Below are 24623 nucleotides of genomic sequence, written 5' to 3'. Positions count from 1 at the left end.
TAGTCTTATTCATAAATTTATATTTTCATAGTTAAAGCATAAAAAACTGTTTATGACCTTTCAAATACATTTTTAATAGTATAAGCACCTTCCAGATATGAAATAACACCCACATAGTCACCTTTACACCGGTTTTGAAAATAGAAAATACAACTATACTTTACTGTAATACGATGAGGTGGCGACTTATCCGCCCGAATGCAGCTGAGATAGGCTCCAGCACCCCCCGCGACCCCAAAAGGGACAAGCGGTAGAAAATGGATGGATGGACATATGACATAGTACACAGTAGTATTACACTCAGGAAAACACTCACACACACAGTTCTTAAAAAAAGCCATTAACCTGTAAAAATACTGCGACTTGTTAGATGATGGTATTGATGATCTGCTGTGCAATACAGTACAGTACCTTAGATTTGTTAGTTTAATAATAATAATAATAATGGATTAGATTTATATAGCGCTTTTCTAGACACTCAAAGTGCTTCACAGAGAAGTGAGAACCCATCATTCATTCACACCTGGTGGTGGTAAGCTACTTTCGTAGCCACAGCTGCCCTGGGGTAGACTAAAATTAATTAATTAAATTAATTGCCAATTTGCTAGTTAAATTAAGACATTTTTAAGCTTGAAAATGCTAAAATATAGCCCAACATGTAACATTTTCTAAAATATGCATATATTTGACAAATTGGCCATAGTCGAATACAAAACAGCGAAGACCGTGTTTCACAAATATTTTTTGAAAACCTACGATAGAGTGAAGCCGCAAAATCCAAATGACAAAATGGCGAGGGCCAACTGTAATGATGTTTCCTGGGCTCCATGCAAGTGTGCGCTGATTTTGAAGATAATGTCCTGCATGATTAACACGTCTCTACATTGACATACGTGTTATAATTTGTTAGAAATGGCTGATTTTACAGGCTTCTGATTGGCCAGATTGTGCATAACTGCTGGAAATTGTGTGATTTGTAAACTCCACTCGTGTGGATGGAAGTTTTTTGGAGTGGGGAAAATTAGTTTCTGAGAATGTGTGCATTTATTTACTTTTACTGAGCAGTTTTACTACTGTCTTGTTTTATTGGGCAGGTGTACCTGATAAAGTAGTCAGTGAGTGGATTTAATCCACTAAAAGTGAGCCGCTCACACTTTTGTATTTATTTGTTTATTGGATTTTTTACATATACAGCCCAGAAATACAATTAAACACGTCAAATGTTTTTTTCTTCCCCAAACAAGTAACCCACAAAAATTATATAAAAAAAACAAAACCATGCATCAGTCAAATAAGTCCAGGCAAATATTGACATGAAGCCACAGACAACTGCACTCCTAAATGTCCATAACACAGTGCAGCAAAACACAAAAGCAGACAAAAGGCTTTTTCTGCCTTTCAACCGGGGTTTATTTGAGATTAGTCCCTTTTACATATTTTAGGAAACCACCTCATACTTTCTGAAACTTGACAGAACAACCGTTCAATGTCAGCCTATTTTTCTCCAATTTAAGGAAATAAAGAATATCTCTAATCTAGCGGGTGTGGAAGGGAAGCGCTGCAGCCGCCTCACTCCTACCCACTTCTCCAAAGTGGGCTGTAACTACACGGTTAATAATTCCCAGCTTGGCGAAGCTTAACAATGCTGTTGCTAACGACGCCATTGAAGCTAACTTAGCAACGGGACCTCACAGAGCTATGATAAAAACATTAGCGCTCCACCTACGCCAGCCAGCCCTCATCTGCTCATCAACACCCGTGCTCACCTGCGTTCCAGCGATCGACGGAAGGACGAAGGAGTTCACTCGATCATCCGTGCGGTCGGCGGCTAGCGTCGGCTAGCGTCGGCTAGCGCGTCTGCTATCCAAGTCAAAGTCCTCCTGGTTGTGTTGCTACAGCCAGCCGCTAATACACCGATCCCACCTACAACTTTTTTCTTTGCAGTCTTCATTGTTCATTAAACAAATTGCAAAAGATTCACCAACACAGATGTCCAGAATACTGTGGAATTTTGAGATGAAAACAGAGCTTTTTTTGTAGTACCAATACTTCCGTTTCAACGATTGACGTCACGTGCATACGTCATCATATATAGACGTTTTCAACCGGAAGTTTAGCAGGAAATTTAAAATTGCACTTTATAAGTTAACCCGGCCGTATTGGCATGTGTTGCAATGTTAAGATTTCATCATTGATATATAAACTATCAGACTGCGTGGTCGGTAGTAGTGGGTTTCAGTAGGCCTTTAACTCATTCTCTTTCTATGCCACATCAATGTGGAATGCGCTCCCAACAGGTATAAAAGAAAGGGCATCTCTATTCTCCTTCAAAACCGCAATAAAAGTTCACCTCCAGGCAGCTACTCAATTGTTGATGACTGATAACAACCAAAATTAACCCCCCCCCCCCCCCCCCCACACACACACACACCCCGCATTGTAAATAATTAAATGTGATTATCTTGTGTGATGACTGTATTATAATGATAGTATATATCTGATAGTATACATCTGTATCATGAATCAATTTACGTGGACCCCGACTTAAACAAGTTGAAAAACTTATTCGGGTGTTACCATTTAGTGGTCAATTGTACGGAATATGTACTTCACTGTGCAACCTACTAATAAAAGTCTCAATCAATCAATCAAAAGCCTTCCAATTTAACACAACGAGTCTGCTAGCCAACAAAGTAGTGAATGCTATTATGCTACCAAATTCTTTTTGGATTTGCTAAGAGAAGATGACATAGGGGCTTACCCCAAATAGTCCGCTTAGACCTTAGAGGATTCGATTCGATCTGTTTGCCAATTACCAAAGACAAAGTATTAAATATTCCAGTCCAATAGCTGCACAGGAATGGGCAATGCCAAAACAAAAACTGTTGTGCTTTTTCAAGGGCGACCGCTTCGGAGGCGCTCTGGACGCCGCAGCCAAGCAGTTCAGCAAGGCGTTTGACAGCGGCATCCTGCCCATGGAGTTTGTCAACAAGATGAAGAAGGACGGCAAGCTCATTATGGGCATCGGCCACAGAGTCAAATCTGTGAGTGAAACACTGCGCCTCGGAACCAATCCTGTACTACTTCCTGTGTCTGATGTTTATTTTGTCTCTTCTACCTCAGATTAATAATCCAGACATGAGAGTTCAGATCTTGAAGGACTTTGTGAAGCAGCACTTCCCCTCCACACAGCTGCTGGACTACGCTCTGGATGTGGAGAAGATCACTACTTCAAAAGTAGGGACTCCTTTTTCTTTTCATACATGCTGCAATTTTTCTTAAAGGGAACATTTTTGGGAATTTTGCCTATCGTTCACAATCATCCTGAAAGCCATTACAATGGATGTTGTTTTGGTTTTTTTGCATTCTAAATATTAAAAAAATGCGATCAAAAGTCTGCTTACAATGGAGCCTATGGGAGCCACGCAATTCCGCCTATAAATCCATTAAAAAAACATCCAAACACCTCCATTAAGGTTTTATATACATGATGTAAGTATATACTGTATGTAATGTAGCAACAGGCACATTTATAATATTTAAAATGTACATATTTTGATCATTTTAAGCATTAATTTCCAAAACGCATCACAAAGTTCGCCTTTTTTCCCCCTTAATCACTAATTATTACTCTCTGCAGACTTTATGAGAGCCAACAAACATAATAAAACATCACTTCCTGTGCAAGGTCTGCTGTCGTTAGGATGCCGACTGCTGGGATGTTCATAAATTCCCATTTAGATGAAGAATGACTCATAATCCTCATGTAGAAAAGGGGTGGGAGGCAAGGGGTGTCCTCCTCACCAATTTCGGGTCCTAAATGGCTGTCAAAGTGTACCAACTTGTCTGAATACCGACTCAGACTCCTTCTGTCCAGGTGAGATGCATGATTTATGATCTAGAATAAACTTACAGGGAGCAAAGAAGCGAGAAAGCAGCAGACCACTCGATGATGAAAACATAGGGACACAAGGAAGTGATCACATAGCTGCTATAAATACTTTGTCTGCATTAGCTCATATAATAACAATATCACTAATACTTGGTTAATATTCAAATCACAAAATATAAATAAAGTATTGTTGGCGGTTTTTGAATGGTTATTGTTTTTTATGGACGAAATAGAGGAGCTCCCATTGGCTCCGCTGTAAACTGACTTGTATTTACAAGTTAGAACGCATTAAAAAAAAAATACATCTGTCGTCATGTCTTTCATAATGATTGTGAATGATGGGCAAAATTATTTTTAAAAAAGTGCAGTTCCCCTTTAATCAACACCTTGTTGTTTTGTTGCGTTAGAAACCCAACTTGATCCTGAACGTGGACGGCTTCATTGGTGTGGCTTTCGTGGACCTGCTCAGAACCTGTGGTGGATTTACCAGGTAGAATGGAACTTCGATTTACGGACTTAATTGGTTTGTAAATCGAAAAGTTTGTATAATGAAGCAAATTTCTTAATTAGAAACAATGTAAATATGTCAATGATGGGTTCCAGCCTCGAAAAAAGTCCATATTTTAGTGAAGGTTTGTACACTTTGAACACAATATAAACTGCTATACTGTACTGTAAATTAAACTAACATGGGGATGGACAAGGGGGTGATGGATCAACTTTCTATTTATTAACAAGCCAAAACGACTGCTGCTTTGCCAACACGGGCACACACACACATAAGTCCCTTTGGTGCTCTCTCAAATGTTTAGAAATCACAAAAGCTTAGATTCCACAACCATGTTGCTACAATAAAAAATAATATAATCTACTTACATTAACATCGCAAAGGAGTAGCTGAAAAGAAAGGAGCAGATAGACAAGAGGGACAGAAGGGAGGGATCAGGGGGAGCAGCCCTGTGTTTACGCACACACTCTGAAATAAGCCTGCTTTGGCATCTTTTTCCAGAAAAGTCTGGTCCCATCACAATTAAAACTTGCTGTGGTAAGAAGCCTGCTTTGTCGATTCTTCCATACCTTTGAGCGCCTTTTTAGTACTCTTCGCAAATAGTCTATTTATTTATATTTTATTTTATTGATTTATTTTTAAACTCCACAGCGATTACCTCCTTTCTACGCTGGTATTTTGGGACTCGTATTGAGTTAGCAAAATTAACACAACTTGTCAAAAGGGGAATAAACACAGAAAAGGCACACACGCTGAGTAGTGTACTGCGCACAAGTGACGTGGAGAGCTCCGCCTTCCCCAAAATTCTGCGCCCTGCTTTTTGCCTGCAGGCAAGATACAAAATAAATGAAGTGTTCGTACACAGAGAAAGGATTCGCACACGGAGGCATATTTGGCTAGATCTTAAAGTTTGTTAATTGTAAAGTTCGCAAATAGAGGGGTTTGGAAACCAAGGTTCCACTGTAGAGTGCAGACCTCCACCAAGTCTGTTTGGAGCAGCACCAAATTGTACATCTTCATAGATATACAGTACATACTCTGCATATTCCAGAATACTGTTAAAAAGAATGAAAAGTATGGTACTCTTTAATGAATGGTACTCTGAAATATGTAAACTGATAAAAAATAGGGGGGCAGCCACATTTTCAACTAAACATGTCTAAAATGGTGTTAACTCTGTAAACCCTCCTTGCACAGGGATGAAGCTGATGAGTTTGTGGAGATTGGAGCTCTGAATGGCATCTTTGTCCTAGGTCGCAGCATGGGATTCATTGGTGAATTATTCCATTCCTAACCAATTACTGTACTTCCACAATATGGCAAAAATGTGTTTACTGATAATCCAATTCCTCCCAGGACACTACCTGGACCAGAAGAGGTTGAGGCAGGGTCTGTATCGGCACCCTTGGGACGACATCTCCTACGTGCTCCCAGAACACATGTCCATGTAGGACTGTGTTGACTGAAGCTTTGGCATTGCATCAATATGTTACTATTACTGTCACTGTATTGCTTGAAAGAGGTATGATTTTTATTTTTGGAAATCAATGACAAGTGAAAACATGTGGTACTGTGAACATCCTGTCAGACAAAATCAGGCTCTGGTTTGTATTTCAGACCATTCCATTGTTGTGCAGCTCTCTTCCTTGTGCCATTTTCTCTCCATCAGTAGTTTGTTAGACGGGGTGACCTGTGTAGTGCAATAATATGAACACACACTGTAGATGATAGCTTTATTTATGCATAGGTGTCTTTGTCTGTATTGTCTTGTCTGTGCACGGTGTGGGAAATAAGATGGATGAAAAATGGACCATTTATTTATGGTCTCAAATGATCACACCGAAGACTCACTACCAAAATAATATGAAAATACTACAATGGTAGTTACTACAGTATCGCTAATTGGTTTTAATTTCGGTACAATAACGGTTGGTTATGGTTAATGTAGGTTGTCTGTACTACAGACAGTAATAATTCAAATGTGAAATGGTACACTACAATGTATTTGGAATATTTAATCATGTGAGTAGTGTAATCAATTTCTATGTGTACTGACTCAAGTGTTAGTCAACATCTGTGTTCCGTATTATCTAAAATATGTCTACTGTGTAACAGTAAATAACGGTTTTCTCTTGAATTGTACCCAATTTTCAACAACAAACTGTTCAAAATGGTATGTTTCTGACGTCACAAACAATAAAGCGAATAAGACGTTTAGTGTCGCGATTGTGTCCGTCCAAGGCTACACAAAACATGAATAAGTCACAATGTGCTATTGTATTTTAATGTTCGTCTAACAATAAAAATCGCTGAATGAATGAACTCTTCTTTCGTTCTTTCAACTCCACGTAAACACAAATCATGTTTTCAGGTTCCCGTTCGACGGAGGCGGAAGTCATCTGCTGACGTCACAGTTGTTGACGCCTTTCCGTTACTGCGCATGCGCCATTCTGTCAGCGACGACCGAGGCGAATTGGGTTTTGTTTTGGTAGGCGATTTCCGGTTTTGCTCGTCAAAATGTTCGAACGCTGACAAGAAAAGTAAGTACTAAGAAATATTTATTTTATTTTTACCATATTGAATGTAGATAAGCTATTATTGGGGGGGGGGAATAATTTCCAGGAAAATGGGTAAAGTCGTCGTCGCTAAAAAAAAAAAAAGATGCGTCATGCAATCCTGTATTGCTGCCATAGAAATGCAAAAATGTAAATGACTTATTTTATATTTATTAATTAATCATTATATAATCATCTTTGTCGTTTTTGTGTCAGTTCTGCGCTGTTTGAAGCTAGTTCGTAGCCTAGCATTCCCACGGTGCCTAACTTCCGGAAATGGAGGACCGAGTGCTAAAGGCGCTTCAATGTGGCGCTCGGGTTTGACTTCCATACGTCTCATTCCCACCACCACTTGCCTTCTTTTCCCCCTCTGCTCACCGTCAGCTAGGGCGGCAGAATGGCAGCGGCGGCCCCTAACCCGGAGGACTCCACCCAGAGCAGCAGCAGCAGCAACGGTGGTGGTAGCGGGAGCCCATGCGGCGTTAGCGGCACCCCGAGCTCTCTCGCGGCGGACGGCGACGCGGAAGAGGCCGAGGACTTCGCGTCGTCCTCCCACTGCTCGGAGCTCTCAAGGCGGCAGAACGAGCAGAGGAAGCAGGGCTTGTTCTGCGACGTGACGCTCACCTTCAGTAGCGGCGCGGCCGCCGGGTCCGTCCAGACGTGCGAGTTCGCGGCCCACAGGTCCGTACTGGCCGCGGCCACCGACTACTTCACGCCGCTGCTCGGAGGACAGTTTTCCGAGTCGCTGTCCGGCCGTGTGGATATGAAGGAGTGGAGCTCGGAGACGGGGCCCGACCCGGAGACGGTGGAGAGTGTCATCCAGTACATGTACACGGGAGAGATACGAGTCAGCACCTGCAACGTGCATGAGGTTCTGGAGCTGGCGGACAGGTACCATTTTATTATTTAACCTTCCAACATTGTATAGTATTGTTTGTTCATGTCCAAAGTGCCGCCCGGTGCAGTATATGTTTTAAAATACTATATAAAACTTTAAAATTGGAGTCAAGGAGCAAACCAGTGTAAAGTACCGGTATCTTGTAAAAGTTGAACTACAGCAGCTGTTTTTTTAAGCCCATACCAATATAGATAACTTTCTGGTAGGTAGGTAGGTCTTTATTGTCATTGCCCAAGTACAACAAAACTTTGTTTTCAGCAATAAACCCGTTCAAGATTAGACAAACAGTGTACAGCAGGGGTCCCCAAACTTTTTGACTCGGGGCCGCATTGGGTTAAAACAATTTGGCCGGCGGCCGGGCTGTATATGTATGTATCAGTGGCGTGCAGTCACTAGAGGCAGGGGAGGCGGGGCCTCACCTGCCATCATGGAAAGAAAAAGAAAAAAAAAATTAAATTGTTATATGTATCCAGTGATTATACTAAAGTTATTTTCCATTTAACTTCACCAGTTTTAGATTATTTTTATTTTTATTTTCACATTTGCCGTTCAAATACTGAGAAGAGACGGTGCGGTGATCAGCAGCCAGTTGAGGCACCTGTGCCTCACCATGGATTGCGACTCGGCTAACTGCTGGCCTGCTGTGCAGTGACACCGTATTGCTATATGAATTATATTATACATTTCCATAGTTTAGTTAGCTGAGGTATATAATGTACAGTGTATTTTGTCAACAACTGTATGTGTGTAACGTATTTTTAGTGCTGAGCGATCATAAATCTGCTGCGGAGACACACTGTGTGAGGCTCGTATCATAACCCCGCCTCCTGGTGCCAAGCACCTCCGCCACACCAACCAAAGCCCACACCCAAACCCTCCACGTGCAAGACCGAATCCACCCAAAAAAAGTCACTTAACAAGAAGCCAAAAAGTGCAAAAACAACAATGCTCGCGCTGCAGGAGCCGCGAACGACCGCAGGGACACAACATTAGGTACACCTGCACTGCAGGTTCATATGTTTTTAAATTTGACTGTGATGATGCAGTCGTGCCTCACCAGACATTAACCTCACCGCACGCCACTGGTATGTATGTGTATATATAATATATATATATATATATATATATATATATTATATATGTATGTATATATATATATATATGTATATATTATATATATATATATATATATATATTAGTGCGTCTGCCTCACAATACGAAGGTCCTGAGTAGTCGTGAGTTCAATCCCGGCCTCGGGATCTTTCTGTGTGGAGTTTGCATGTTCTCCCCGTGACTGCATGGGTTCCCTCCGGGTACTCCGGCTTCCTCCCACCTCCAAAGACATGCACCTGGGGATAGGTTGATTGGCAACACTAAATTGGCCCTAGTGTGTGAATGTGAGTGTGAATGTTGTCTGTCTATCTGTGTTGGCCCTGCGATGAGGTGGCGACTTGTCCAGGGTGTACCCCGCCTTCCGCCCGATTGTAGCTGAGATGGGCTCCAGCGCCCCCCGCGACCCCGAAGGGAATAAGCGGTAGGAAATGGATGGATGGATGGATATATATAGCACACTTTCCGCACAAACGCGATGATGTCACGTTATCGATGAGAAAATGCATTTTTAGACAATATGATTTGTCTAAATCATATTGTCTAAAAATGACTGTCTAGGAGACACCGTGAGTAGCAAGCGGTACAAAGTGGATAAGAAAAGACAGGAAATTTTTTTTATTTTTATTTATTTATTTTTTTATACTTGGGACTTCCCGCGGGCCTGATTTTGGACGCTGGCGGGCCGTAGTTTGGGGACCCCTGGTGTACAAGGTTACAGAACAGGAACGCTGATTGATTGATTGATTGAAACTTTTATTAGTAGATTGCACAGTACAGTACATATTCCGTACAATTGACCACTAAATGGTAACACCCAAATAAGTTTTTCAACTTGTTTAAGTCGGGGTCTACGTTAATCAATTCATGGTAGCCACAAGGTGCCCCGTAAAAGATGAAAAAAAGGTAAACGCTGGGGAAGGATGAGTAAAAAAATACAATCTAGACTGGGCTCCTAAAAGGGCTCAGTCTGGAGTGGGAAAAAACCTCCATAGCAAAGCACATGTACATATTGCAACATACACCTCGAGACTAGCAACAGAGGGGAAGGAGTGGGGGCAGCTGCAGCTCTTCAGGCGGTGTCCATCGCCCCTAAGGGATTCGCGTCAATCAGAATCAGAAATACTTTATTAATCCCCGAGGGGAAATTTAAATTTTCAGCACAATCCCATTCAAGATTGGACAAACATTACAGGGAGACAGAACAGGATCGCTGACGGGTCTGCCAACTTCCGGCGCCCCTTACAAAAAAGGTGAGATACAGGTAAACAATGGGGGGATCCAATTGAGGCCAAGGGAAAAAAACAACTCATAGCCATAGCACACATCCCTCTTACATGTGTGTTAGAGGGAAACATCAAAGAACAGAAAGGACATTAAAGACTTTAAAAGAGCAGAGCTGATGCAAACAGCCACTTCTACAAACCCTGTTTCCATATGAGTTGGGAAATTGTGTTAGATGTAAATATAAACGGAATACAATGATTTGCAAATCATTTTCAACCCATATTCAGTTGAATATGCTACAAAGACAACATATTTGATGTTTAAACTGATAAACATTTTTTTTTGTGCAAATAATCATTAACTTTAGAATTTGATGCCAGCAACACGTGACAAAGAAGTTGGGAAAGGTGGCAATAAATACTGATAAAGTTGAGCAATGCTCATCAAACACTTATTTGGAACATCCCACAGGTGAACAGGCAAATTGGGAACAGGTGGGTGCCATGATTGGGTATAAAAGTAGATTCCATGAAATGCTCAGTCATTCACAAACAAGGATGGGGCGAGGGTCACCACTTTGTCAACAAATGCATGAGCAAATTGTTGAACAGTTTAAGAAAAACCTTTCTCAACCAGCTATTGCAAGGAATTTAGGGATTTCACCATCTACGGTCCGTAATATCATCAAAGGGTTCAGAGAATCTGGAGAAATCACTGCACGTAAGCAGCTAAGCCCGTGACCTTCGATCCCTCAGGCTGTACTGCATCAACAAGCGACATCAGTGTGTAAAGGATATCACCACATGGGCTCAGGAACACTTCAGAAACCCACTGTCAGTAACTGCAGTTGGTCGCTACATCTGTAAGTGCAATTTAAAACTCTCCTGTGCAAGGCGAAAACCGTTTATCAACAACACCCAGAAACGCCGTCGACTTCGCTGGGCCTGAGCTCATCTAAGATGGACTGATACAAAGTGGAAAAGTGTTCTGTGGTCTGACGAGTCCACATTTCAAATTGTTTTTGGAAACTGTGGACGTCGTGTCCTCCGGACCAAAGAGGAAAATAACCATCCGGATTGTTATAGGCGCTATGTTGAAAAGCCAGCATCTGTGATGGTATGGGGGTGTATTAGTGCCCAAGACATGGGTAACTTACGCATCTGTGAAGGCGCCATTAATTCTGAAAGGTACATACAGGTTTTGGAGCAACATACCTGTATGTTGCCATCCAAGCAACGTTACCATGGACGCCCCTGCTTATTTCAGCAAGACAATGCCAAGCCACGTGTTACATCAACGTGGCTTCATAGTAAAAGAGTGCGGGTACTAGACTGGCCTGCCTGTAGTCCAGACCTGTCTCCCATTGAAAATGTGTGGCGCATTATGAAGCCTAAAATACCACAACAGAGACCCCCGGACTGTTGAACAACTTAAGCTGTACATCAAGCAAGAATGGGAAAGAATTCCACCTGAGAAGCTTAAAAAATGTGTCTCCTCAGTTCCCAAACGTTTACTGAGTGTTGTTAAAAGGAAAGGCCATGTAACACAGTGGTGAACATGCCCTTTCCCAACTACTTTGGCACGCGTTGCAGCCATGAAATACTAAGTTAATTATTATTTGCAAAAAAAAAATAAAGTTTATGAGTTTGAACATCAAATATCTTGTCTTTGTAGTGCATTCAATTGAATATGGGTTGAAAAGGATTTGCAAATCATTGTATTCCGTTTATATTTACATCTAACACAATTTCCCAACTCATATGGAAACGAGGTTTGTAAGTGAAGAGTTTTTTTGCCGTGTAAACATGCCCTGTTGTGTAGCGTGGGGCTGCTCCACTCTCAAAAACTGCAGGAAACATTTGCCTCACTTTCCCCGCAACCCAGAAAGGTGAAAAGTATTAGAAGTGACGGTTCGCCGAGAAGGCAGGAGAGCCAATGACAACAGTATCTTGTGCGAGGTTAGATAACTGAAATTGTCCATCTCTGAACTCCTTGACCATATCTTATATAGTACAATGTACTAGCATTGACTCTGGACATGATTGACCTACAGTATGATCGAGGCAGAACCTTACTATTCAATCTTTTCACAACAGGGCTCCTGTTACTGCTATTCAATTCTTGCCATGTTTTTTTTTTTTTTTTTATGTTCAGTGTGACAGCGAAGTGTTTTAAGTTTTCACAAAAAGGTTCATATGTAAATTAGGGCTGCAACAACTAATCGATTAAATCGATTAAAATCGATTATAAACATAGTTGGCGATTAATTTAGTCATCGATTCGTTGGATCTATGCTATGCGCATGTGCAGAGGCTTTTTTTTATTTTATTTAAAAAAAAAATTATTATTATTATTTTTTTTTTAATAAACTGCAACATTTACAAACAGCTGAGAAACAATAATCAAAGTAAGTACAAAAACAGTACAAAACAGCGCCAGGGCGGCGCTGAGGCTAAGCTTACGCCACCTCTCATGAGGTGGAGGTAAGCTAGCCAATGATGTGTCATGTACAGCTCACGCGACGACGCCGTCTGGAAACATTTGAAAAATGGCGCAGGTAAACCGTACGGATAGTTCAGCAGAAAAACATCTTGAGGTTATTGCTTCAATTGAGAAAAGTGTACGACCTAAGTCGTCAAAAGTGTGGGAACACTTACTTTAAAGACTTCAAAGAAGACCATTTCCTGCAAAATGGCACGGAAGTACAACATTGCTTCAGGAGCACCTGAAAAGGAAACATGTTGGAGCCATGGATGAAGGGAGGAACTCACAGTACGTAACTTTTTAAGTCCATAGTAGCAACAGGCATTCATGAGTTCAGCTTTTTTGTGAGTAACGTTAAAGTTATGCCTTTGTTGCAACGCGGGGCTGATAATGTGTCTCCGGCACATTTGACTCCGTTTTGAGAGAGAAAACGCACGGTTACCAATTTTGAAATAAACGTAACGGACAGAAATATCTCAGGTTGGTTTCATAATGAATCAATGTAGCCGGGCCGATAAAGCTATATGAATCTATTTAGATTTGAGTGACGCTTTAGTATAACTAAACGTTATGAAGGTGCTGGAATATTTCATGCTATTATTTAGAGGAAGCCTAAAATGAATCCTTTATTATTCACAACAGAAACGTGTACAATATCTGATTCAGTTCTGATGAGTTACATTTCTGTGTTATTATTGGTGTATGCTGCACCCCCAATGTCCACAACATGGTGCCAGTATGCTGTTTTTTTTTCAATAAAATACTGGAAAGGATAGAAATGTAGTTTCTCCTTTATCCGATTATTAATCGATTAATCGAAGTAACAATCGACAGATTAATCGATTGTCAAATTAATCGTTAGTTGCAGCCCTAATGTAAATTAATTAAAATGTTCATATAAATGTTTTTGATTCCCCAAATTTTCACAAAAATCTCAAGTTGTCTATAACAATCTGACAGCCCTAAATGTCTACCAGCATTCAAAAAGATCGATATATGTTCAGATATGTATAGTTGTGTGACGACTGTCATTAAGCTCTTCAATGTCAACATTTGGTGGTTTTAATTGCATATATATGCAAATTAGATATCAGCACACGTTACAATTAAGTCATTGTGCGAGCCAGAGCCATAACAATTTTTGAGGAATATTTTTCTCTCAAAACGTACAGTCGCAATCAAAAGTTTACATATACTTGTAAAGAACATAATGTCATGGCTGTCTTGAGTTTCTAATACTTTCTACAACTCTTATTTTTTTGTGATATAGTGATTGGAGCACATACTTGTTGGTCACAAAAAACACTCACGAAGTTTGGTTCTTTTATGAATTTATTATGGGTCTACTGAAAAAGTGGCCAAATCTGCTGGGTCAAAAGTATACATACAACAATGTTAACATTTGGTTACATGTCCCTTGGCAAGTTTCACTGCAATAAGGCGCTTTTTGGTAGCCATCCACAAGCTTCTGGCAAGCTTCTGGTTGAATTTTTGACCACTCCTCTTGACAAAACTGGTGCAATTCAGCTAAACGTGTTGGTTTTCTGACATGGACTTGTTTTTTCAGCATTGTCCACACGTTTAAGTCAGAACTTTGGGAAGGCCATTCTAAAACCTTAATTTTAGCCTGATTTAGCCATTGCTTTACCACTTTTGACGTGTGTTTGGGGTCATTGTACTGTTGGAAATTTAGTTTCACCTGACCACAGAACTTTCCTCCAGCAGGTCTTATCTTTGTCCATGTGATGTCAGATGGCCACAATACCCAGCAATATGTTTGGAGGAGAAAATGTGAGGCTTTTAATCCCAGGAACACCATTCCTATCGTCAAGCATGGTGGTGGTAGTATTATGCTCTGGGCCTGTTTTGCTGCCAATGGAACTGGTGCTTTAAATGGGACAATGAAAAAGGAGGAGTACCTCCAAATGCTTCAGGACAACCTAAAATCATCAGCCCGGAGGTTGGGTCTTGGGCGCAGTTGGGTGTTCCAACAGGACAATGACCGCAAACACACGTCAAAAGTGGTAAAGGAATGGCTAAATCAGGCTAGAATTAAGGTTTTACAATGGCCTTCCCAAAGTCCTGACTTAAATGTGTAGACAATGCTGAAGAAACAAGTCCATGTCAGAATACCAACAAATTTAGCTGAACTGCACCAATTTTGTCAAGAGGAGTGGTCAAAAATTCAACCAGAAGCTTGTGGATGGCTACCAAAAGCGCCTTATTGCAGTGAAACTTGCCAAGGGACATGTAACCAAATATTAACATTGCTGTATGTATACTTTTGACCCAGCAGATTTGGTCACATTGTCAGTTGACCCATAATAATTTCAAAAAAGAACCATCCATCCATCCATTTTCTACCGCTTATTCCCTTCGGAGTCGCGGGGGGCGCTGGAGCCTATCTCAGCTACAATCAAACTTCATGAATATTTGTTGTGACCAACAAGTATGTGCTCCAATCACTCTATCACAAAACAATAAGAGTTGTAGAAATTATAGGAAACTCAAGACAGCCATGACATTATGTTCTTTACAAGTGTATGTAAACTTTTGATCGTGTGTGTGTCTGTTTGTGTGTGTGTGTGTGTTTGAGAAAGTCTGTCTGAATGGTACCGATATGCTGCTTCTATGCACTCTGAATTGATACAGATGTGATGCTCATAGTCCTCCACTAACAATACTGATATACTCCATCAGATGGCAGTACATTGTCAGCAGTTAAAGTTTAATGTTGTCCACTACTAACTGACTTGGGCTGGCGGGCCGTAGTTTGGGGACCCCAGACTTAAAGCCTTGTCCAGCTGTTTCCTGACATACACTTCCGTTCAAAAGTTTGAGGTCACCCAAACAATTTTGTGGAATAGCCTTCATTTCTAAGAACAAGAATAGACTGTCGAGTTTCAGATGAAAGTTCTCTTTTTCTGGCCATTTTGAGCGTTTAATTGACCCCACAAATGTGATGCTCCAGAAAGTCAATCTGCTCAAAGGAAGGTCAGTTTTGTAGCTTCTGTAACGAGCTAAACTGTTTTCAGATGTGTGAACATGATTGCACAAAGGTTTTCTAATCATCAATTCTGAGCCAATGAGCAAACACATTGTACCATTAGAACACTGGAGTGATAGTTTCTGGAAATGGGCCTCTATACACCATGTAGATATTGCACCAAAAACCAGACATTTGCAGCTAGAATAGTCATTTACCACATTAGCAATGTATAGAGTGTATTTCTTTAAAGTTAAGACTAGTTTAAAGTTATCTTCATTGAAAAGTACAGTGCTTTTCCTTCAAAAATAAGGACATTTCAATGTGACCCCAAACTTTTGAACGGTAGTGTATTCTATTCATGTTTAAATAACTTTTACTGCAAATTAATATCGGTTCCAAATATTGAATATCGGCTTCCTTGACTACAACTAATCGGTATCGGCCCTGAAAAAAACATATCAGTTGAGTTCTACTACAAATGTAAACGCACTCTGTTTCAAAGGAAACCGCTACAATTGTATTCATTTTCTGATCTTTTTTCCGCTTGTTTTAGGTTCCTGCTGGTGCAGCTGAAGGATTTCTGTGGCGAGTTCCTGAAGAAGAAGCTGAGCCTCACTAACTGCGTGGCGGTGCACAGCTTGGCCCACATGTACACTCTGGACCAGCTGGCTCTGCGCGCCGCCGACATGATCCGCCGCAACTTCTACAAGGTGATACAGGACGAGGAGTTTTACACGCTACCCTTCCACCTGGTGCGCAACTGGCTGTCGGACGCCGAGATCACGGTGGACTCTGAGGAGGTGCTCTTCGAGGCGGTGGTCAAGTGGGTGCAGAAGCACCCAGAGGAGCGCAGCGGCTACTTTGAGGAGCTCTTCCGTCTGCTGAGGCTGCCTCAGATCAAGCCCACCTACCTGACCAGGGTGGTGAAGAACGAGGGACTCGTGGTCGCCAACGAGGCGTGCCAGCGCCTGGTGTCAGAGGCGGTGGAGGGCCACGCCATCCGCTTTGAGAACCTCAAGTCGGCCGACATGGAGTTCTGGTCGTCCCACATGGCGTCCTTTCAGCCCCGCTTTGGCCAGAATATGGACGTCGTCATGGTGGTGGGGGGCGTATCCGAGGGAGGGGACTACCTGAGCGAGTGTGTGGGCTACTTCATCTACGAGGACCGCTGGGTCAACCTGCCGCACATCCACAACCACCTGGACGGCCACGCCATTGCCGCCACGGAGTCCCACGTCTACGTGGCCGGGTCCATGGAACCGGGCTTCGCCAAGACGGTAGAGCGTTACAACCCCAACCGCAACACCTGGGAGCAGGTGAGCAACCTGACCACGCGCAAGCACTCCTTCGGCCTCACCTGCATCAAGGACATCTTGTACAGCATCGGCGGCCACGGGAACTTCAGTCCGGGCTTTAAGGATGTCAGCGTCTACGAGCCTGAGCAGGACAAGTGGCACAACCTAGAATCGGCCCCCAAAATCCTGCGGGACGTGAAGGCGGTGAGCGTGGAGGACCGCTACGTGTACATCACGGCGCGTACACCCGTCGACACGGACAAAGACGACGGGCTGAAGACGGTGACCACCCGCTACGACACGGACGGCCACCAATGGCAGGACGTGGACTCGCTGCCCCTCATCGATAACTACTGCATCTTCCAGATGGCCGTGGTCTCCACCAACTTCTACCACACCGCCTCCTGCTGCCCCAAGAGCTACGGCTTGCGGGACGAGGTCGCCCGGCTGAAGATCAGCGCGCGGAACTCCGACGAGATCCTAGAGAGCCTGCCGCCGGAGGTGACCAGCATCGAAGGCGCGGCCATCTGCCATTTCGACGAGGACGTCTTCATCATCGGCGGCTGGAAGAACAGCGACGACGTGGACAAGCAGTACCGCAAGGAGGCGTACCGCTACTGCGCCGAGAGGAAGCGCTGGATGCTGCTGCCGCCCATGCCGCAGCCGCGCTGCCGGGCCACAGCCTGCCACGTACGCATCCCCTACCGCTTCCTGTACGGCTGCCAGCGCTATCCCATGCCCCAGAACCTGGCGCGCCAGAGGGACCGCATGCAGCAGATGCAGCAGCTGCACCGGCGCACGCTCACCCTGCGGCGGCAGCTTCAGTCGCAGATCGAGTGCTGAGCCCGGACCTCGTCCTTGTCCGTCTACTCCCTCGATGGACTCGTTTCACCACCCAGCGGTACACTTAAAGCTCTTTTTGTTTTCTTACATTCCAAATGAGGAAGTGACATTTCTCTTGTCGACCAATCAACGGACAGCACCTTACAGTAGCTCAGCTGAAAAGTCGGAATGTACCGGTCGGATATTTTGGATTTACAATCGAAATGCCTACAAAAAATAGTGTGCTCAGTGGAAAAGAAACTTTAAGGAAGTTTCTGCTTGTGCTCCCGTCTTGATGCTTGACGCACACATTTTTCCTCACTCATTAATAATAATCTTCATCACCAGCCAGGACCGCACCATTCGTACATACGCAACACGCTGCTGTCTCTTTGTAGCTCTCATCAAACTAAACGCTGTGCCATCGTGCTGTGTCGTGGTGTTGGCGACTCTTTTGCAAGCCATGAAGTAAGTGTGTGTGTGTGTGTGTGTGTGTGTGTGTGTGTGGCGAGAATGGATGCGCAGAATGTAAACGTGAATGAGAGCGCCAACAATGAAACATAAGTCTGTACATAAATGATATAAAGCTGTTTAATATTGTTATTGTTACATATTTGACATTCCTCTGTGGTGTATACCTGGCTCGAGGAAGTGGACGATCCGACGACGCGCAAATCCCGATGAGGCTTCGTTCCATTCGTAATCACTGTGACAATCTCGCTGTCATGCAAGCGCGTCAACTCTTCAGTGCCATAACTTCTTGCTACCAAACGGACGCCGTTTGAACCTCCCAGTAGAATAGCTTAGTTTAAGATCACAGCGCTCCACATTGTGTTTATTGTTTTACTTAAAGAGCAGAACGATATATTCTGTTTAAATGTTCAGTTTTCCTGCCGTCATTCCTTTTATTTTGCACTTTGCCAGTCAATTCTTCGCATTTAAAAAAATGTGTGCAAGGTCCAACAGCAACAAAAAAAGCACTTTTAGATCTATAATCTACAATCTATAGTCTTAATGGGGGGTTTAAGTTGCACCATTGTTTTTAAAATGTTTCATTTTGAGATTAAATCCATTTGGGGCTCAGTTGAGAAAAAATATTGTGAATTAATGTTTTGTTTTCCCCTCTGGTTTTAATTGTTCCTCACTCCCAACTCCCTGGGTGTTTATGTTTAGAGATGCTCATTATGTGCTTCCCTTCCAAAGATACTTAAGAAATAAAGATTATCATCAGCAAAGTTATGAAATGTGTTCTGTTGTTTTTTTAAAGCTTGTAAACTTCTTATTAGACAGCCGTTACTGCACATACACGACTAGACGACTTGTGGATTGGCCGGATCATACTTCCAGATGTTCACCATCTTGCGGCAATTACTGTGCCATATACATATAACTTATGTAGATGAATTCATACTTTTGACATAAACTACATCACGTAACTGTTCCAAAGAGATACTTTAGTCTTCAATGTCACAAATTAAAGTAAAAAAAACAATTTCCCTTCCACGATTGCTACTATAAGTGTTTTACCTTCTGCCCGAGTGCAGCTGAGATAGGCTCCAGCACTAGGGCTGCGAATCTTTGGGCGTCCCACGATTCGATTCAATATCGATTCTTGGGGTCACGATTAGATTATAAATCGATTTTTATCGATTCAACGCGATTCTCGATTCAAAAACGATATTTTTCCGATTCAAAACGGTTCTCTTTTCATTCAATACATAGGATTTCCAGCAGGATCCACCCCAGTCTACTGACATGCAAGCAGAGTAGTAGATTTGTGTAAAAAGCTTTTATAATTGTAAAGGACAATGTTTTATCAACTGATTGCAATAATGTAAAATTGTTTTAACTATTAAATGAACCAAAAATATGACTTATTTTATCTTTTGGGAAAATATTGGACACAGTGTGTTGTCAAGCTTATGAGATGCAATGCAAGTTTTATAAATGTCTAATGATAATGCCAATGAGGGATTTTTAATCACTGCTATGTTGAAATTGTTACTAATATTGATACTGTTGTTGATAATATTCATTTTTGTTTCACTACTTTTGGTTTGTTCTGTGTCGTGTTTGTGTCTCCTCTCAATTGCTCTGTTTATTGCTGTTCTGAGTGTTGGATTGCATTGTTACGGTATTGCTGTGTATTGTTTAGTTGGATTGATTAATTTATTTTAAAAAAATAACAAAAGAAAAATCGATTTTTGAAAAATGAGAATCGATACCGAATCGTACGACGTGAGAATGGTGGTTTGAATTCGAATCGATTTTTTTCCCACACCCCTATCCAGCACCCCCCGCAACCCTGAAAGGGACAAGCGTGAATTGATTTACGTCCGGGGTGTCCAAACTTTTTCCACTGAGGGCCGCGCACGGAAAAATTAAAGCATGCGGGGGCCATTTTGATATTTTAAATTTTCAAACCATAACAAAATATATGGGTTTTGTTTGTTTTTTACCTATATGGGCTCCTGGGGACCATAAAGGGTCTAAGTCATTAAAATGTTAAAAACAAGTCAAATTATTATTTTTTAAATTTATATAACGCTTACAGTAAATCTGTACTTCAGGTTGATATAAAGTTTAAACAAACAAAAAGGTTTTATGCCTTTTCTGTCAAAGACAACTTAGTTTTTTATAATAAAACTGAAATATGCAGTATTTCCCCCACTGCCCAAAACATTCAGAAAGCAATGTTTGATGTGAAGTAATTAGAGCTTTAAACATATCAATAATGCAGGACACCATTGATTTTAATTCATTATTATTTTTGAGTAATCACAGTGAAAAGATAAATAAAATCCCATTAAACATATTTGGGATCCAAAAGATGCCCCACTCAGAAAGTGATACATTTTTATTAGTTGTTTTTTTTACTTTCAACACTTAAGTTACGAGCTCAACTTCAGATATATCTGTCGATTTTACGTTTGAACTACTATTTTGTTTGTTTTATGCTCTTTTGTCAAATAAAATGTTGATGTTTTTGTATGGCAACCACACAATATATGCAATATTTCCCACATAAAACATTTTAAAGTGAAATATTTGAAATAATTCATTATAACATTGATTTTTTTTTCTTGGAGCAATGGCAAAAAAGGAAAAAGAAAGATAGACAAAAGAAAAAAAAAGCCTGCATAGCAGCTTTGTGTCAACATTGCAACTTTTTCTAGTTAGATTTCACCTCATTCCACTTTTTTAAATGTTTTTTTTAATTTTTGCAATAGCATTTCCCGAATGTGTGGCGGGCCGGTAAACAATTGGCTGCGGGCCGCAAATGGCCCCCGGGCCGCACTTTGGACACCCCTGATTTACGTGGACCCCGACTTAAACAAGTTGAAAAACTGTGTTACCATTTAGTGGTCAATTGTACGGAATATGTACTGAACTGTGCAATCTACTAATAAAAGTTTCAATCAATCAATCAAAGCGGTAGAAAATGGATGGTTTGCTACTATGTGTAACTTATCTTCTGCTCGAGTGCAGCTGGGATAGGCTCCAGCACCCCCCGCGACCCCGAGAGGGACAAACGGTAGAAAATGGATGGATGGACTACTAAATCGCTATGTATGAAGACTTGTAACTCATTTTTTGTTAGTACAGTTGGACCGGATGTGGGGCGTAGCGCTATTATTGAGGTGCCGGAAGTGTAGTATTGGTTTAAGAAGCGGTGTCTCGAATTCCTGCCTACCGAATTTTCTTTCTGCTGAGCTTTTAGCCACGTAAACGAGCGACTTCTTCGTGAAACACATTGCTGTCACATTGACAGGGAAGTCCTGACTGCCGTACGATGGCAGCCACGCTGACGTAGCGAAACTGTTACGTTGGGCAGCGGGGTCGGTGGATGTTTATGCCTTAGGCGGGCTGGGCGGAACCTTTTTATACTAGTTGCTCGTCGGAGAGGAGCACACGTTTGTCATCGACCCCTCTGGTTACGCAAATAGCCATGCTGCTTTCACTGTCCACTCGCGGCCTCGTAAGTATGAACATCTGTTGAATACATAACGGATACTTGTGTATTATCAGCAACTTCTTATTGATAACAAATACCTGATCCTATTTCTTTATCTGTAATTTGTAACATTGCAATGCGTTATTTTCCCAACAGGTGAAGATTGAATGAGCTTCCAATGTCCCTACACTTGTAAATAACGCCTGAAGGCAGCCGAGCAGTTCCTTGACAGCTGAACTGTCGAGGACAACCGATGACAACCTTTTTTGACGAAATAAACCGTGTTGGTCGTCTACACACATTTTGTGGAAATGGTAAATTGTGTGTAAATTGTTTTATGAGGTGAACGTTCGGTTTAGTTAAGTTAATGCGGTGCAATGAGTCGAACTTACTAGCTAAATAGTTAGCTTGCTAGTTAGCGTGTTAACCAAACCTATCTAGCTAGCTACAGCTAACACTTTAACGTCACGTTGTTAATCTATTTTAGGTTGTTGTCGAAAGGCTGGTTGTTTTTGTTTAAATATTCATGTATAATTCATATATATGTGTGTGTGCATATATATATATATATATATATATATATATATATATATATATATATATATATATATATATATATATATACACACACACACACACAGAGTAAAGTCTTTATATGTCCTGAGGGAATGTTAATGTTGCACCCAGTTTTTGACAAATTAGCTAACTCGGTCTTTAAAGTTCAAGAGTTGACTTTTCACTTCAGATTTCCGAGCTGTCCAATCCCTCGGTGTTGATGAGGGACCCTCAGAAAGTTGAGGAGACTCTCCAGTCCATGCGGAAGGCTGGATCCAACACATTGCAGGTCAGCAGCATTCACTGGGCATTACATTAGGTACACCTAACTGTCCATCTAATGAAATCCGATGCAAAACCTCTGCTTTCGTCAATGTAATAAAGTCATTTTTATTGAGACTCTTAGGGAGGTATTAATTCAACTTTGTTTATTATTGTGGGTGTAGTTTGTAACCATATGTATGTAAAGATGGTACCTCAAATTTCGTTATTAATCTATCCCAAATGGTCATTATAAAACCGAATCCTACCCAAACCGAATGACATTATCCCAAAGAGAAATTATGTGCACTCAAAACACGCAGAGCCAACTCGCTCTGGCCGGCAAAGCTACCTGGGTGATGGGAAGAGCGAGGAGTCAGTGTAGGCTGTCATGCTGATGATGCAGCTTGTTAAAAGGGAATTGCACATTTTTGGCTATTCTATCAGTCACAATTCTCATGTAAGACAAGAACATATGTTTTTCTTGTAAATGGCAAAAGTCAGCTAACAATGGAGCCCAAAAAGCGCTCTAAAAACACCCAAAAGCCTCAATCATTTTATATACACACTGTAGGTATATGTGTAATGTAGTAACAGTCACATTCTTAATAACATATAACATTTACGTGTTTTGCTCATTTTAAGCATACAGTGGCGGAATAATGTCACAACAACAACACTACTACTAATCCTGGCAGAATTCATGAGAGAAAACAAAGACTACTTTGGGACAACTGTCTTGACAATATTTTTTGCCTGAATATAAGGAGGATGATCTACAAGTTTTAGAAACTGTGTGCTAAACAGATACAGCTACAGTGAAACACTAAGCATCATGTAGCACTATTGCTAAATGCTAAACAAGAAATACAAATTTTAAATTAAATAATCACTTATTGTACAATGTCTGTTCTCTCTGGGATGCCGACTGATGGGATGTTCATATATTTTTGTTTAGATGAAAAATTAATTATAATCCGCACGAAGGGTAAAAAAAAGGTGGCCGGGAACAAGCGTTTTTTTAATGTTTTTTTTTTGTCGCCATCTCCGAGTTTAAGTTGAATGCCAAAGTTGACCAACTTCTCAGGTTATGGCCACCACCTTTTACTATTCAATTTATTCTATCCTAGAGCGCTAACCAGGGATGATTGTAACATTCAACGACATAGGACTCAATTTAGTCAAATGGTTGTCTCAATTAGAGGCACACATGCATGGAACACACTACCAGTTCATATTAAGAACTGTGTCAACTGTCCGGTTAAGACATACCAGTCTGTACCCATGTGTAATGTGCATGCTCAGCTGTTCATTTTATGTTGATTGTTTTATTGTCATTGTTTATTGTAAGTCTTATTTTAATGTACGTACTGTATGATATTGTCTGTAAATGTTTGTTTTTATGGTGCCTGCCTTAGGACAACAGATGAAATGTATCTATTGTAGCTAATTTTGGCATATTTACTGTGATGCTTTGCTCATATATTAATCAATATGCATTGTCCTAATCAAATAAAGCTATTCAGGTGAGAAGCATGATTTATAATCTAGAATTAACTTTCACCAGCTCAGAGGCGATGCAGCAGCTCACCGGCTCAATATGTCAGTATAGCAGCAAAAGCTATTTAGCTCCTTGTGATCATGGCGCCGCTGAAAATAGTTTGTCTGCGTCAGCGCTTGTAATAACATTATCGCTAATACTTTGTTAATATTTAAGTCACAAGATGTAAAATAAATTTTGCTGGTGGTTTTCAGATGTTTTTTTAGATTATTGGGCAGAATAGTGTACTCCCATTAACTCAGTGGTTCTCAAACTTTTTTTGTCATCCCCCACTTTGGACAAGGGGGAGTTTTCAAGCCCCACCTGCCCCCATCGCCCCAACAGAACGCTAATGCCAAGCTTAACATTTTCAAATTTATTGAACATCAAGTAACATCAAGTTGTATACATTCAAACTCAATAACATAAAATAACATCAAATTCAATAATAAATAAAATAACTGTGCAGCTGTGGTATAACTTGCATCAAGTTCAATAATAAATAAAATAACTTGCATCAAGTTCAATAATA

General features: G+C 41.2%; 3 protein-coding genes across 4 annotated transcripts in view; all 3 read left to right on the top strand.

Moving 5' to 3' along the window:
* The window catches only part of LOC133651894 (ATP-citrate synthase-like), a 53591-nt gene extending 46875 nt beyond the window's left edge, over window positions 1-6716 (top strand). Inside the window, exons 24-28 of the mRNA XM_062050109.1 lie at window positions 2901-3044; window positions 3124-3237; window positions 4300-4382; window positions 5598-5674; window positions 5757-6716. Of these exons, the coding sequence (XP_061906093.1) occupies window positions 2901-3044; window positions 3124-3237; window positions 4300-4382; window positions 5598-5674; window positions 5757-5851 (513 nt within the window). The 3' untranslated portion in view covers window positions 5852-6716. The remainder of the gene's footprint in view (window positions 1-2900; window positions 3045-3123; window positions 3238-4299; window positions 4383-5597; window positions 5675-5756) is intronic.
* A 91-nt stretch (window positions 6717-6807) lies between these two features.
* Window positions 6808-19037, top strand: klhl11 (kelch-like family member 11). Of its 2 annotated transcripts, none has more exons than XM_062050107.1 (3): window positions 6808-6940; window positions 7340-7846; window positions 16217-19037. In XM_062050107.1, exons 2-3 carry the CDS (start codon window positions 7353-7355, stop codon window positions 17799-17801), a joined length of 2079 nt encoding a protein of 692 aa, XP_061906091.1. In that variant the 5' UTR covers window positions 6808-6940; window positions 7340-7352; the 3' UTR covers window positions 17802-19037. The 2 variants fall into 2 exon arrangements, with proteins under 2 accessions (XP_061906091.1, XP_061906092.1); XM_062050108.1 differs by having other exon boundaries at window positions 6864-6940; window positions 7344-7846.
* Window positions 19038-21411: 2374 nt separating this feature from the next.
* LOC133651892 (7-methylguanosine phosphate-specific 5'-nucleotidase-like) overlaps window positions 21412-24623 on the top strand; it is a 21365-nt gene continuing 18153 nt past the window's right edge. The window contains exons 1-3 of the mRNA XM_062050105.1: window positions 21412-21759; window positions 21892-22049; window positions 22481-22579. Coding sequence (XP_061906089.1) covers window positions 22047-22049; window positions 22481-22579 — 102 coding nt within the window. The 5' untranslated portion in view covers window positions 21412-21759; window positions 21892-22046. The remainder of the gene's footprint in view (window positions 21760-21891; window positions 22050-22480; window positions 22580-24623) is intronic.

Source organism: Entelurus aequoreus, linkage group LG06 (assembly GCF_033978785.1).
Source record: "Entelurus aequoreus isolate RoL-2023_Sb linkage group LG06, RoL_Eaeq_v1.1, whole genome shotgun sequence".
NCBI lineage: Eukaryota > Metazoa > Chordata > Actinopteri > Syngnathiformes > Syngnathidae > Entelurus > Entelurus aequoreus.
Note: the sequence above shows the minus strand (reverse complement) of the source record. Positions and strands in the feature narration are given on the sequence as shown.

What these genes read in the sequence shown, in the direction of transcription:
- klhl11 (XM_062050107.1), top strand. Translation starts at nt 7,353, where the DNA reads ATGGCAGCGGCGGCCCCTAACCCGGAGGACTCCACCCAGAGCAGCAGC. An exon ending in GTTCTGGAGCTGGCGGACAG is followed by an intron (nt 7,847 to 16,216) that starts GTACCATTTTAT and finishes CGCTTGTTTTAG; the next exon opens with GTTCCTGCTGGTGCAGCTGA.